Source organism: Anoplophora glabripennis, unplaced genomic scaffold (assembly GCF_000390285.2).
Source record: "Anoplophora glabripennis isolate ALB-LARVAE unplaced genomic scaffold, Agla_2.0 scaffold635, whole genome shotgun sequence".
Lineage (NCBI taxonomy): Eukaryota > Metazoa > Arthropoda > Insecta > Coleoptera > Cerambycidae > Anoplophora > Anoplophora glabripennis.
Window position 1 is genome coordinate 209,703 of NW_019416720.1, and position 16,487 is coordinate 226,189.

Here is a 16,487-nt window from a genome sequence, read left to right on the forward strand (position 1 = left end):
ATACACTGTGACCCACAAAGAACCAAGACACCCCTCTATTTTTTTTTTTGACTCACACTTTTTATGGCCACTAGATGTAAATATTTGATGAACCACGTACACGAGCACGCAATGTTTGAGAAAACTACTCTAGGGATTTTCCATTAAAATCCTTGTTATGAAGTCGTAATCAACATCTCTTAAAACCCCTATGTTTCAAATTTCATAGACCAGTAACGTAAAATATTTTTTTTGTACAGATTACAAATTTTATTTCAGTTTCAACATAGGTATAGTTTTTATTTCAGTTGTAATATCTCAAAGGCATTTAAGATGAAAATTTATCAAATTGGCGATTACAATTATTGGCAAATAATGTTTACTTTTGGATCTAAAATTATGAAAATATAAGGTTCTACCTAAAATAATGAAAATAATTACACATACAGTCTCTTCTATTTACCAGTTATAACCAGCAGTATCAGTAATCAGTTAATTTTTTTATTTTCAGGCACTTTCAAAACCTCCTAGATTTATTCTCATTATAAATCGATTGAATATGAGATGCAGGCGCTTTTAGGTGAAGCTGGTTATTGTTACGTAGTAATAATGTTATTTAAAAAATCCTTAATAGTTATTTTACAAAAATCGCTTCTAAAAAATCTCAGCAGGCCATGGATCCCTTCAATTGATAGATGAAGGAAAACTCCTTATTTATTAGGTCACGTAGTGTTTCCTAATTCTAATAAAAATGTTGTTGTAATTAAAATAAATGTCAACAATAAAGACGATAAACGTCTGAAATTGAAGTGTTTGTTCTAATTAAAATATTTATTTATAATAATCTTGAGGTCAGATCCGCGATAGAATATTATGAACCAGAGGTCAGATTTATTTAATTGTTGTTGTTCTTATCAGCTAAGGATAGTCACAATATATCCATTAATCTTATAGAATCGAATGTATTTTTTTTCTATGAATTTTATGCCAATAACGTTCAGAAAATAAACATACCTAATTTTATATTTAAATGTTAAGCAAAAAAGCCCGACATTACAATTTTGTCAAACCTATTTAAAACTGAGAATACAGATTAGTAGAATATTGGGTGATGTGTACCTAATTTTGAAATGTGCATTTCAAATGAACACCCTGATAAAATTTGTATTTTTTCGATTTCTACCAATTTAATTTATATCCATTTAAGAAGGAACTGAGTACAGAGGAGTATTCAAATTTTATATAATAAAAATCGTAAATAGGTTTCTTGAATAAAATATTTGACGTTTTATTCAAAAGTACAGTTTTTGGTGTGAAAAAATTCGGCCAAAAATCAGAGCGTTCAGGAATGATATAGAGAGATCACTATAAGAATAATATACAAGAAAAAAATAAAAAATTAAATGAAACATTATCATTTAATAAAAAAATAATATTATCAAATACTACCAAACATGGTTATCAAACCATTATGTAGATGGGTTTAATGAATATGATTTTTTTTTAAATAATCTCACTTCGGGTTGCAGGGTAATGAAGTCTAACAAAAAATTTACAATTTTTTATATTTTTCAAACTAAAGGTGATATTCAAATTAATGTTTGAGTATACACCTTACCTGGATATATTGCCTCCTTAATAAGTGGTAAAATAAGTCCCCTCAACACCAGTTGCAGATATATGGACAAATACTTAAATCAATTTAATAAAAATGTAATAGGGTCTTGTAGGTACCCTGTACGAAATAAAAATGACACATTTTCAACAGAAGTTTTCAACAATTTTTAATGAAAAATGTCTTGGAAAATATTTGGTGGAAAATATCAGACTAGATCTTGTTTCAGTCACTTCTTTTTCAAATTTCCGTTAGCTGAAAAAATGTTAAAAATAGCAGCTTTTTTAAACTTTATTATTTTATTTCTCGGAGAGGAAGCACTTTTGTTCTTATGTAAACCCTAAAGTACTACTTATATATTATATATATAACACCACTAAGTACTTATTGTATTCATTCCAGTACCCTAAAGATCTATTTCAATTTGATTGTGCTACAGTTACGTTTGACAGCATATGTGCAGATTAATCCAACGATTGTAGTTTTATGTCCGTTATGTCACGCATCAATACAGTTTAGTAGACAAAGGTTATTTTGTTCTATAACATTGTGGTTCTAATTCTAATTTAGTCCAAAATATTTCATATTAAAAAAGACGCCTGTGCTTATTGTTACTGAATTTAATACAATAAAATGCAATAAAAACTGTTAAAAATGTAAACTAGCCGAAATTTTATAAATTAGTATAATACCAAAAATTAGCGCTCATTTTACGTGAGATAATTTTCGTTTTGATATCAGATCTCTTTCTAACATAGGTTTTCAAAAATGATTAAAATGATTTTTCTGATACGTAGTTTGCTTTTGAACTATATGAAAAATAATTTAAAAAAAAATCATTATGTGTTTTATTAGAGTGGGGGTGGGGCATAAGTCAGCAGTATAATACTTGTACAGAAATAAAAAACTCATGAATATAGGAAAGTTTAAACCATAAAAAATCCAAACTGCAAAAATGATAAATAAGTATGTTTGTTTTTAACGGATTTGCTTGAGTTTTTTCTCTAAAAGGAAACAGAAATAAATTGCAAAATAATATAAAAGTATAACTTTTATTTAAATTGAAAAGTCTAAACGTTATTTGTATACCTATACGGGGTATCCCAGAAATAAATATTGTAATTTTAACCACTTATTAAACTCGTCAAAAGCAACAACATTTACTAATTCATTTTTTTTTCGAAAACACATTTTTTTAAGGTACTTTAGACCTTTTCAAATAACGCTTACGAGTTGCCTATGGATTGAAAATATATCAAGTATGCGATTGTTTTATGGAATGATTCACTATCATTGCAAATACTAAACCTAGTTAGTTTTCATTTTTTGTTTATTTTTGTTTGTTATTTACTCAACTAAGCGCTTCGACATATGCTCCAATAGCAGGGAAAAAAATTAAAATTTCAAAAAATTACATTGTCTTAGAAACCAACAAAATATTAGACGAAAGTTGTTGCTAATGACGCATTAAAAGCACGAATAAAATTTTTACACTTATTTCTGAGACACCATGTGTATAATAAATTGTAGACGAACTGAAAATTTCGGGTGAAGGTTGTCCCAAGCTACACGTGTTAAACATACCGTGGCGTTTAGTTAGTTCCACCTAGTAAAATTTCCATTGAAAATTAAGTGTTCCATGGAGATAATTAGGTACAACCTCAGTGCCATTAAACGATCTGAATCATTCGAACAATACTTCTATTTTTACAAACTGCATTAATTACTCAAAAGGACAATTGAATTTGAATAATTCCTTGCAATCATTTTTCTGATGAATTATATCTGTAACCTTGGAAACGTCCAATATGAAACAGTTTAAAATTCTAATAAAAAAAACAAACCTTATTCAATTAAAGAACAAATTAATTACTCACAATTAAGTCTAGAAACATTTAGACAATTAGATAGCTAAGCCTATACACTTTAACCTAATGCTATTACCACCCTGATTCATATAGTTACTCAGTATTTTAAATAACATAAGTACCTACCTATTCTACACATAATGGCCTAGTTAGATATCTTTAGCTAATCATATGAAAAAGATTAATGTTACTTCCTAGCTAAGAACAGTTATTTAATGAACTCGAAGAACGTTTTCGAAAGATGCAAATATCTATATATCCTTTCTTTTAGCATTATTTGCTGACACGCTTTCAATAAAACAGTTAGAGTTCATTATATTGTAACTAATCTAGATTATTCTTTCAAATCCTTGGATGCCTTAGAACCAGTTTCTATCAACTAATGGAAACAAACCTTGTGCTTTTAGATTTACTTAAAGATGACATTTTTCAATTAATTAGAAGAAATTTGTAATAAGACTATTTTTGAAATATAGATCATTATAAAGACAACATAGTAAAGACAAGTTTTAGTAAATTTTATTCTCATCTCAAAGAAATACATAGGAAAAACAATTAAATGTTGTATTTAAGAGTATACGAGTATAAGCCAAAATTTTGTTTATTCAAAGTTAACCAAAATTTGTAATTTTTAGATTTCTTCTTTTTTTTCTGACTACAATGAATTATTTAGAGTATTTCAGAATCTCCTAGAGAAAGAAGTACTTGGAGATAAAAATGGAACTTCTTCCGGATTATCAAATTATTCTTTCACACGAAAAAAATTATTTAAAGAAATATTTTTTGTCCGGAACACGACGTTTCAAAGAATGTCCCAAAATTCACGTAAGAAGTAATTTTGATAGAAAACACAAGTTTTTAATTACAAATTGCAATTATTTTATTAATTCATAAAGTATACAGTACTAGGTTATATATGGAATAGCATATCGGGTCAATGGCCTCTACGACTTTGCTGGTTGCATTCTTTTGTAGAAATTGTCCATGATCGTTTTGCATAAATGCGGCTGAATTTCGTTGATACAGCCTCAATTTCCTCCTTCAAGGCAAGGGAGATCGTGGATTTATTGGCATAAACCTTAGACTTCAAAAAAACTCCACCAAAGGAAATGTTCATCAGTTCTGATCACCAAATCGAAAATTACTCGACCAGAAAATGACTCGTGCAGTAATTGAATTGTTTCTCAGGTTGTATGCCATGTGGCACCATCTTGTTGAAACAACATTTCTACATTCATATCTTGCAATTTAAGCTCAAAAAAACTGAATTATCATGTCGCGATAGCGAGCATCATTAACTGTTATTGCCTGATCAGCTACATTTACGAACAACAATGGTCCGATGATGCCTTTAATCCAAATCCGCACCAAACAGTGACACGTTGTAGATGCATCCCGTGGATTTTCTGAACCTCGAATGGGACAATTTTGTCAATTACGAAATACAAAATCAGCATTCATTTTTTGTTCCATAATCCATTCAACGAACTCTCTTCGCTCTGAATGGTCAGTTCTTAAGTCAATTGAATTTTGTAAACATGAATATGCAAATCTTTCGTAAGGGCTCTCAAAATGTTCAATTCTTGACCACGATGCCGAATTGATGTTCCTGGACTAACAACTTGTTGAAGGACGGCCAGAGTGTTTAAGATCACTAACTGATCCAGTTTCCCTGGATTTCTAAATTAATCACTTCACAGTTGATGAAGTTAAATCACTAATCCGACCATATTTTGAACGAAAACTGCGAACTGTATCTGCCAGCTTCATTATTTTAAAAATATTACTCAACAATGAAATCGTGCTATTCTTTCGTGGAGCTCTCCATTTTTAATAACCCTGATGTGTTAGCTGTCACGCTGTCTTTTTAGTTGACAACACTTTATCACACAAATGGCGGAAAATTCAAATCTTGCGGGAAATTTGGGACACCCGAAAATATTTCAATACATGTTCAGTAAATATAATAGCAAAATATTGTGCAGACTGTCAAAGCAAATACAGGGATGGCCAGAAGTACGGAAAAAATTTATATCTTTTGAATGAGTTAATTTTTTTTTAAAACACCAAAACACGTTGACTAATTTTGATTTTTTCCCATCTTTCGGTTATATAATAATTAATTTTTCTTCAACCCCCTAACCCCCAGCTACCCCTACTTTTTTTTTCAAATGGAAAGATAAAAGCTTATAGAAAACTGAATCCAGCCATACCAAATAAACAAGTTTTATTTTTTCAATAGCAAGTTTTTTTTCATTTAGAAAGTGAAACAACTATAATAATTTACAAAAATAAACTTAATGTCGCAAATGCTGAAAATGTCCTTCATTCACTATTTGGCATTCTCCAAGACGATAGTAAAAGCCGTCCACAGCATTCTGAATGACTTCAGCTGGTAAATTATGCATCTCCGCCCTAATCTTGTTCTTTAAATTCTCAATATTATCCGGTCTGTCCTGGTAGACTCTTTCTTTCAAATATCCCCAAAGAAAATAATCCAGGGGTGTTAAGTCGGGGGATCTTGGCGGCCATTCAACTGTACCCCGTCTACCAATCCAGCGATTTGGAAACATTTCATCTAAGTATCTTCGAACATCAATACCAAAATGTGGGGGAGCGCCATCTTGTTGGAACCAAATTCTTTCATTCGGTATATCTGGATCAATTTCATGAGGGAAAATCACAGCTAGAGCAGGTATCAGGTCAAATGTTAGGAAATCCAGGTAGCGTGCGGCAGTAAGATTTTCTTCAAAAAAGAATGGGCCCAAGATTCTGTTGTTGATGATACCTGCCCATACATTAACTTTTTGTGGATGCTGCGTATGCGATTCGCATGTCCAGTGTGGATTTTCCTGGGACCAAAAGCGATAGTTGTGCCTGTTAACCACTCCATTTAAATAAAACGTAGCTTCATCCGAAAAAAGTACGTCTCGTTGAAAACCATTATTGTCGTCACACCGTCTCATCATTTCCTCACAAAATTGTAATCGCCTATCATAATCGTCTTCCAAAAGCTCTTGGACAAGACATACCTTATAGGGGTGGTATTTCTCTTGTTTCAGAAACATTCGAATTGCAGTTCGAGAAGCATCGTGATTGCGGGCCAATGAAACAGTTGAAGTATGAGGATTTTCAACAAGTTCTAATGCAATGTCTAATTTCTTTTCTTCATTCAAAGCACGTGCCCGTCCAGTTTTGGGCAAAGTCTGTACTGTACCGTGTTCCTCAAATTTGTGAAATATTTTACTAACTGTCCCTTGCGAGATTTGGTTTTCGGGATATTTCGCATTAAATAAATCGCGCACTTCAGCCTGACTTCTTATTTTGTCTCCACATCCAAGCAATATCAAGATTTCGATGCGTTGCCTTTACGAAATACCTTTGCAATTCAGTAAATAACTTAATTTTGACACAATAGTAACATTTCAAACTCTAAGTGGTATCAAAAAAACGCAACATAAAAATATATATTTTTGGGTTAGCTGTGATAGGTACAGTTTCAAATTCTTTATTTTATTCTTTGTAAATTCATGGAGGATAACACTGAAGATAATTAAATGTTATTTAGATATATTTTAAGTAGGTGTTTTATACAACCCTAAAAACCTTGCTATTGAAAAAATAAAACTTGTTTATTTGGTATGGCTGGATTCGGTTTTCTATAAGCTTTTCAACGAGCCCCCTAATGCCTTATGTTTCCATTTGAAAAAAAAAGTAGGGGTAGCTGGAGGTTAGGGGGTTGAAGAAAAATTAATTATTATATAACCGAAAGATGGGAAAAAATCAACATCAGTTAACGTGTTTCGGCGTTTTAAAAAAATTATCTCATTCAAAATATATGAATTTTATTCCGTACTTCTGGCCATCCCTGTATATGACACGTAATTAAATTTAGGAGAGAAATTTTCGGTCTACCTAATAAAATCTAATCTAATAACTATTTATTCTAGAACAGCAACTACATTTTGCGACGACATAAATATTACTTCGCCATAGTCGATACAAAAGCAGCATTTTTTCTCTCTTTTGTTCATAGAGGCAAAAATAGAAATGTGAAATTTATTATTTGCTTAACTAAAACACTAAATCTTCTAACCAACCAATTTAATTTCTAGGGAACATTTATTATACGCACATACCTAGAAATATTATAAGAAACCTAAAATATCTCACTTGACAAATGCCTTATAAGTGAAGCTATAATTTTGAACAACGTATGTTACTAAGGAAGCGACTAAAAAGAACTAAAATGAACAAATAAAATTATATATGGGTAGAAAAATAAAAATAACATTCCATGGTCGAGATGAAATACTTCTTTCGTTAAAGTAAAGTCGTAATGTTTACCTGAAAACGGTAAAGAATCTTGAAAGCTTGTTTCCTTGTAGAAAGGGACAAACTTGTGTAATACCTACATGAAGATATTTATACAGGGTGAATAACTTGAGAATTTTCACTGTAAAAATATCGGAAATGATAAGATGTATCAACTAGTTTATTAGAATTTTTATAAATCTTTCTTGTGGATAACATATTCAATATTCACATTTTCGGATAGTCTTTTTTATTTTTTATCAGTTTTTAGGGGAGATATGGGGTTGATTTTACCAATTTTTCTTTGGAACCATTTACAAATAATACGTTTAATTAAGGAGTTGAAAACAGAATATTTAACTTACTGCTATTTCTGTTAATTGTGAGTCGTCCAAAAAATATATATAGCATTTTTAAAAATACAGTTGCTCGTATATTAATTTTCAATTCTTTTTGTTATTGACGTGAATTTTAAATAGAATAGAATAGAAATAACACATAATGGGGAAGTTGGAATAACTTATAATTAATAATAATAATTAGATGCATTCGTGGCTTCTGCACTCTCTTTATAACCTCTTGTTTTGAAATGATCCTGGTATTAGTATGATCCTTTTAGAAATATAATCATATATCATATGCGATTATCAAGTACTCCGCTTTTCCATGATATTAAAACAGCAATTTACTTAAAGTTATTACTAGATTGCCGACCATGATGATAAATATTTCATCCAGAATTTATTCTACATATCTTTATGGTCAAACTGTCTTCGATCCAAAATTTTGACTTGGTTAAGAACATTACTGCATCGGAATAAAATTCTAACTTGCATATTTAATTGAGATATGTTGATGTATTTATACATTGTTCTGTACCTATTGTATACCGGGTAACAGTAAATTAGAAGATAAAATAGAAAGGAAAACCAGTTTGCAAACTTTTTTAGGATTTAGATACACGACAATTTTCAATTTTTCCAAATACTCTCGTAGAGGGTTTGTAACACACTAACCCAAGAATTTTCACTTTCAACACTTGGAAGACATATGGCACAACCCAAGTATTTGTCTACTCTGCCTCTTATTTTTTTCTAAGCTCTTTAGTAAGTAGACGTTTTCTTAGCATTTGAATATAAAATAAATTATTTTAATTTTCTGTATTTCAGTACAGATATTTACAGTACCAGAATTTTCATTGCGAGCATCCTTTATTAAATCACCCTGTATGTAGGTAGCACTTAAAAGATTATTTGTGAATTGCTTGGTAGTTTGAGCTTAAAACCACATTATCTTTCTAGAAACCGTTGCCTACTACTAATATATTGTTTCCTTCTTTATGTTAGTTTATAGAAAACTACTTTACATAAAATTACATAACTCATGGAAACTTTGTTATGAATATAGATCAATGCAAACGTCATGTAAGTCATTGTAGACAATTCCTTGATAAATTATTAGAGGTAAACATAATGAGTCATCTCTTACCGTTCGTTCCCTTGACATTGTGGTATTACGTTCTACAGAAAATTTGCTCAAATTTCTTTGTTATGTAAATGTATAACCGCAAATTTCCATTTGTTGTTGTTTGTTAGTCACAGACATTAAGATGACATGCTTATAGCACATCAATCATAGGCTTTACCTAGATATATGATAGGCATTCAACAAAGAAATATTAATTATTCAAAAGGGGAACTAGAATTTTTGAAAATTACAAAAGCATTGTCATTAACTGTGATGGATTTGTAATAAACTGTATATTTAACACTTTCTCATTAGACAAGTTTATTATGATTTTTATGTCATGGCTATGGCATATTTAATTTCATTAATCAAACTTATTAACAAAGAGTTTTTTGCACTCTTTAGCTTCCGAATATTATTTTTAAGACTCATACAAGATGTGAATATGCAAACTCAAAAGGTTATCGTTCGCATAAAAAAAGACAATGGACGAGTACTTGCTGCCCAGGTATGTTTTTTTCTTACCGACCCTTGTCAGGGCCAACCACTCACCAGTTCAGGTGCAGATCTACCGAATTGCTCTGTCTTCATAATGTTCAAAATCTTTATCTATGATGTTAATTGAATTTACATTAATCATATTCATAATCATATTGGAAAAACAATTTTTTACAGTTTAGAAAAATCTCTCAAAAAAAGAAAAACTGCTTAAGATAATAAAATTATAATATTATAACCTTACGGCAGAATTTTTATGACAATTACTATAATTTATTTTTAAAAAACTAACTTTAGAGTACTTATTGGGAAGCAAAAAAAATAGGCATATAGAACCGCCCCTTTGTAATAATTTTAAAATTCCTAGTTATAGCATGTACCGGATTATTGGTTACAAATGTCAATTTACCTTAATTTTCTTATGTTTAATTTTAAACAAAACCCAAATAAAAGAAGTTCCTACTTATACAGGGTATTCCAAACTATAGCCTGATCAAACTCGTCTTCCCCGCGAGATGCGCAGATCAAGAAGAGGGTCCGCAATAGAAGTGACAAAGGCATAATGTCATTAGTAGTAGGGCAGTAAGTTCAGGAAGAAAATTAACTAGTCTGGTAACGTTGCCAGTTCTCAACTGATACTAGCAGATCAAGTGAATTTGGTCGAGTAACAGAACTGCCCAAAATAAGACGAAAAGTCCCATAAACATAGGTTGGTAAATGTTTAGTTTCCGAGAGGGTGTTCAAACTGAAATCTTTTAAAAACGGATTTTGCATGTATTAAAATTCAAATGTATTCAAACGTGTAAGGAAAAAAGATGAAAATTTACGACGGTAGTTCGGTTTTTATCTTTTAAGACAAAATGTCGGCATGATCCGGAATAATAACATTTTTTCAAGTGTCTATTCAACCTCTCTGACCAAATTTTTTAATTTTTGTATAATAAAAAATAGGACAGCTCAAGTTTGTTTGCTTTATCTAAATAACTAACACAATAATTCGAAATAAATAAAGCGCAAAACATTTTTTGTATAAGAAAAGGTCCAAATTTTGAAGTTCCGTTATTCAGTAAATGAAACAGAAAATGGAGCAAAATTTTACTTAGTCTAGTATTTCACCCGTTTTACAATGACCCTGGTTATTCAGATTAATTTTCGCTTCCTTATTTTTAGGTATTTTATTACCATTTATGATTACTCTATCTCATGCTGAAGTAATGGCAGTCACACTTCTTACACCCTGATTTCATTCGAAGAATTCATTGATCTGTCTCATCTCATTGACACACAAGAGAGCAGGACTGCAGCAGGATGATATTTTACATATTATGTAAAATATCATCCAATGAGGGTGTAAGAAGTTTGACTGACATTACTTCAGCATGAGATAGAGTAATCATAAATGAACAAATAAGTTGTATATTACAGGGACGTAAGATTAACAGTTTTCAAAATACAGCGAGTATTAATATTGGGGAGTTTCATCACAACGTGACAACAGCGCTTAACCTGCTGATGCATACCACGTGTGCACGCGGCAAATTTGTACTATGGAAAAAATGTAAACAACTACTATTGTGAAACATTTAGTAAATTTCAAGACAATTGTTTTCCAGTTTTTAAATAAATAAAACGTATCGATTTTGTACTACGAATGTAGTGTTGTGCTTAAATCTTATCTCGAATTTTAGTAACTATGAATCTCTTAAAACAAGAACTTAACTTTTAATCAAATTATGTATTTTAAAAATATATAATTAAAGTACCCAAAGATTCACGTCGTCCAAATAATCATACGTATTAAAAATAATTTAGGTTACCTACTTACCAAAAAGTAAAATTTAGTAATTTTTAAACGGACAAGTACAAAACAAACTACATGTGCTCAAAATGTCCACCACCAATTTCGATGCACCTCAAGAAAAGGAAATAGTGGTTTGCAATAAACACTCCGACAGGGTCGAATCCAGATACGAACTGAATTGTGTTAATAAACGGCCGCGCCGTTGTCACATTGATCATTATAAATTTTATCGAATTTTAAATATTACAACGCTAATTATTTTTCAGAATTAAGCATAAAGAAGTTCAAAAAATGTGTTCAAACATTATATTTTATGATATTCTATGCACGCAGTTATGTCAATATTCCTTAATTAATTTTTGTACATCAAGTTGGAGATTTTAATAATTTTTTTCTCGGAAATGGTTAAATTTGGGACTCATGGCATATAAGCTGTTTTTTGTTTATTTTAATGTATTCTATCGTTTGTTAAAATTAATGCAGTCAAATTTCTGACACCTTGTGCATATCACAAATGTTAATCATCAACGTAAACTTATTCAAATATTAATTCTAAAGACTTCGGCACATGAAACGCGATCTGACGCGATCTAGTAACGCCACACAAAGCGCAGCGACTTCGCAAGTGGTTCAACAAAAAAACCCTTACATTAACTAGTTTCTTGTTGAAAAAAAAATATAATAAATGACTGCCAACGTGACAAACCACGTTATGTGTGCGGAAGGCTTAATACCCCACAGGGCGTTTCATTACTAGATCTCTGACCATTGCCACAGAATATCCTTGTAGTTAGGATCTTCTGTGCCATCGTGAAAACCTGCGATCTATATACTGAAGCCTTTAATTGTAAACTCTGATGCAAGAAAGGAATAGGCGCCAATAAGGAAATTTTTTATTTAATTGTTACATCTGAGTCAAAATAATGTTCTTATAAATTATGGGCCGAGTTGAATTTTTGCTGGGAAAAGCAGAACAGGAAGTCAGTTCTTATCGATAAAGATGAAATTATTTGTTGGCGAAGATCCTACTTAAGATCAATTAGAAAATTCCGTGACGAAGGGAGGAATATTTATTATCTAGACGAAACTTGGGTCAACGGGGGATATACTGTAACAAAAGTATGGCAAGATAAAAATGTAAAAAGTTTTCGACAAGCATTTTTGGATGGACTTTCAACAGGGTTCAAGGCACCTTCAGGTAAAGGGCGAAGATTAATAGTGACACATGCCAGTGGTTTTGTAGATGGCGGTTTACTTTTATTTGAATCTAAAAATACAGGTGACTATCACGAAGACATGAACGCAGATGTTTTCGAAGAATATTTTACACAGATGTTGGATCTTATTCCTCCGGGGTCTGTAATTATCATGGATAATGCCAGTTACCATTCACGGCAGACGGAGCGGACGCCTACGACTGCTTGGAGGAAAGCTGATATAATTCAATGGTTATCCGGAAAAAACATTTCTTTTGAAACAAATATGGTGAAACAGGAACTTTTGACACTTGTCAATCTTAATAAAGATCAGAAAAAATATGTTATCGATGAAATGGCAACAAATCGCCAAATAACGGTACTACGGTTACCACCTTATCACTGTGAACTTAACCCAATCGAATTAGTCTGGGCGCAGGTAAAAGGAGATGTAGCGCGAAATAATACGACGTTTAAATTAAGTGACGTGAAAATTTTGTTAAAAAATTCCTTGGAACGAGTAACTGCAGATAACTGGCAAAGATGTATACATCATGTACAAAAAGAAGAGGAGAAAATGGAGGAACTCGATAATTTAATTGACGTTACTGTGGAACCTATCGTTATCAATCTAGGAGACGAAGATAATTCATCAGAATATTCAGAGGATGAATTTTAATATACCTACTTTTTTATTTTCTTTATTGTACATTTATACAACACTACATTTACTCACCATAATTTGAATTTTCAAAATACATATATTTTTGTGTGGAATAAAAGTCTATTCATTAAATTTAAATAAATATTTTGATAATATTGAATAATTGTATTTGAATTACTAAAAACCCTCTTAACCCGGTTATGATGCTTAAAGTAGCCTCATGTTTTGAAATGCTGTTTTTATATTGTTTACTTATAAGAGAAATGGACCGAGAAATTGAAGCGGCATAGACAAAGACGGATTGTCGGGGATTAAATTTTAGCTACCTGCTACAATTTAGTACAGTCCGATCGCACAAAGTTTTTTTAAAAGTACACCTCATCCTATACCGATAATACATAATATACAAATATTAAATATAAACAGCAGTACTACATTTATTTACGATTTGCATACGTAATAAGCTTTTATTACTCTCTTTCATTTCTAAACAGACTATAGAACGTTTTTTCCGTATACAAAACTGGTGCAAGAACTGAATAATTTGTATGTAACTTATCCCGTTCTTGCACCGACCTATAGTAGGTGTAAGTCTTCAATTAATTGTTTTTAAGTACACAACTCAATCAGGATAGTTATATAATAAAATATTTGTTAATCTATCAAATGAGTATCATCTGTAGCCCTAATTAAAACAACTATCCCACTAGTTATCAAGGAATATAAACATATGTGTCTACTGTAAAATGTTTGCTTTTATACACAATGTTTACTAACATGGACGTGTAAAATTCGGTCATAAAAAGTACCTACAACTTAAACGGTAGAACCTAAGTTAAACAATGTTCCGTTCCATGACTAACCTTTTTATTTGTTTATAAATGTTCAGCGGAATGTAATTACCTACTTCACTTAATCTAGAATCAAGGTGACTGTTTAATTTTCTTTCTTTACAAAGCTGCAAGATTAAATTTAATAGTGTTATGTATCTGTTACTTTTTTATAGATTTAAATCTTTTTAACTTATTCATTTCTGATTACAATATGTCAAAATAGGGATTGGTTATTCGAATTTGTGGGAAATAGTGTGAGAATAGTATAATTAACTATACTGACTTCCCATTGTCTGTGGGAATCTATATTATCGGAAAGTACAGAAAGAGAAAAAACTGATCTCGTATTCATTTGATTTATACTTACAGGGTGCTACTTATTTTCGTACCACTTTCGAACAATTAGTACCTCAGATGTTAAATAAAATGAATGAATTTAAGGACAACCATGTTTCAGCTATTTCTTTAAGGGTAGAATCAAACGGCGTCATTTTTTTCTTAAAATCATAGTTAGCTGTGGTCTAGAAAACGGTCAAAATATTTTCAAAGGTATACTTGATTCCGAGAAAAAAACTTCCATAAATAATATTAAATCTTGGATTTTTTAAACAAAAGTTTTATAATGATAAAAAGTTGTTTTCTTCTTTATTGGCACAATTTATAATCAAAATAGTATTTTTCTATTAACTGCGTGAACACATTTTTATATTATCTGACAAGAATGCCTTAACTAGATAAACACTTTTAGAAACTAGTCATTATATAGAGCTATTTGTTCAACTACAAAAGATCCACTTGGTAACTAATAACGTTTTCCTCTTCTTTGAGAACCGCTTTCATAATTTTTTTATTAAAAATCTGGCTATGTAGAGCCTTAATCACACCACTTAAAAGGCCAATTTATCAAATTTCATCAACTTGTAGTAGGTACATTATTTTATACAGACATAAATTTCTAAATTTATTAAGCTTATGTTTTAATTTAACAATCATCGGAAATGTTTGAAGATAACAAAAAATTGTCAAATGCATATACACATACTCCATTTTTACTAACTATAATTAGAAACGTCGGTAACTAATTTTCATCATCTTCAGCCATTTCATACGCCTCTTTTTGACTCAAACAGAAACTTAATATGTTTAAAACTTTCAACCAGTATAAAAAATGTAATGCGTTATAATAACATAATGAAATTTGAGATAAGGTTTTAAGTTATGCTGATTAAGACTTCGTAGTCAGATTTTTAATGAAAAAAATTCTAAGGTAGATTTTTTATGTTAGACATATAAATAATTGAAATAAAAAGGCAACAATGTAACATTCTACAAAAATTATTATGCATTTTTCAATACAAGAAATATATTTATTATACGTGTATTTTCTATCAATTTTTATGTTGTCAAATAAAAACATTCTATTTTATCAATTATTCTTACTAAAATTGGTTTGTAATGATTTTATTAATTAAAAGTATATTTTTTTAGGGTTTATATTTTCAATTCAAAATTTATTTGAAATCATTATTTAATTTTTTCGGTACTATTCTACTCAACAACCACATAACCTTGGCCTTCCAGAAAATTCTCCAGTAATCCTACTGCCATAAAGGAAGATGCCTCCTACCTGTATATGTCGCAGTGAGCTCCCAAAATTAGGAAACCACCCAGTAGAAATGCTCTGAGAAGCATCGTTGTACGGATTTTTCGCAGTGCACTCGATTATCACTGTGTTACTCGCTGTCAACTTTTTTGCTGAACTACTCTACCATTCTTCGAGCTGCCTCAATATATAAACACCAGGTCTGGTGGGGCTTGCTTCTAAACACGGCTGAAGATAAAACCGTTAGGTCAGCGCCGTCTGCTTTGTTTATCCTCTGGATGTTTATAGGGTGGATCCAAAAACCCACTGCCTCAAATTTACCTACATATTTCTCCTTTAGTATATCAAATAGCTCAGAATGGATGTTAATTTTCAAAATTATCTACCCAAATTTTACAAGAAAGACCAAAAATTACTAAATTTATGTACTACAGAAAGCATAGAAATATATATTTTAAGGGTACTAAGCTAGTTCAAATATATTTAAACAAAATTCTAAAATCTTATCAAATGATACATATGATTTTAGTAATTTATTTTAATATACAGCGTGTCCCGTTCATGTTTAAAAAAACTTGTTTGCAAGTTTCTTATGGGAAAATGATAGGGGTAGTTCAAGTAAAGTTTTTTTTTCGAGACCTGTTTTCGA

At 30.8% G+C, this 16,487-nt stretch overlaps 1 protein-coding gene across 1 annotated transcript in view; it reads right to left on the reverse strand.

The window, feature by feature from the left end:
• LOC108910908 (transforming growth factor-beta-induced protein ig-h3) overlaps nucleotides 1-15,984 on the reverse strand; it is a 40,606-nt gene extending 24,622 nt beyond the window's left edge. The window contains exon 1 of the mRNA XM_018715658.1: nucleotides 15,863-15,984. Coding sequence (XP_018571174.1) covers nucleotides 15,863-15,927 — 65 coding nt within the window. The 5' untranslated portion in view covers nucleotides 15,928-15,984. The remainder of the gene's footprint in view (nucleotides 1-15,862) is intronic.
• Nucleotides 15,985-16,487: the final 503 nt, after the last annotated feature.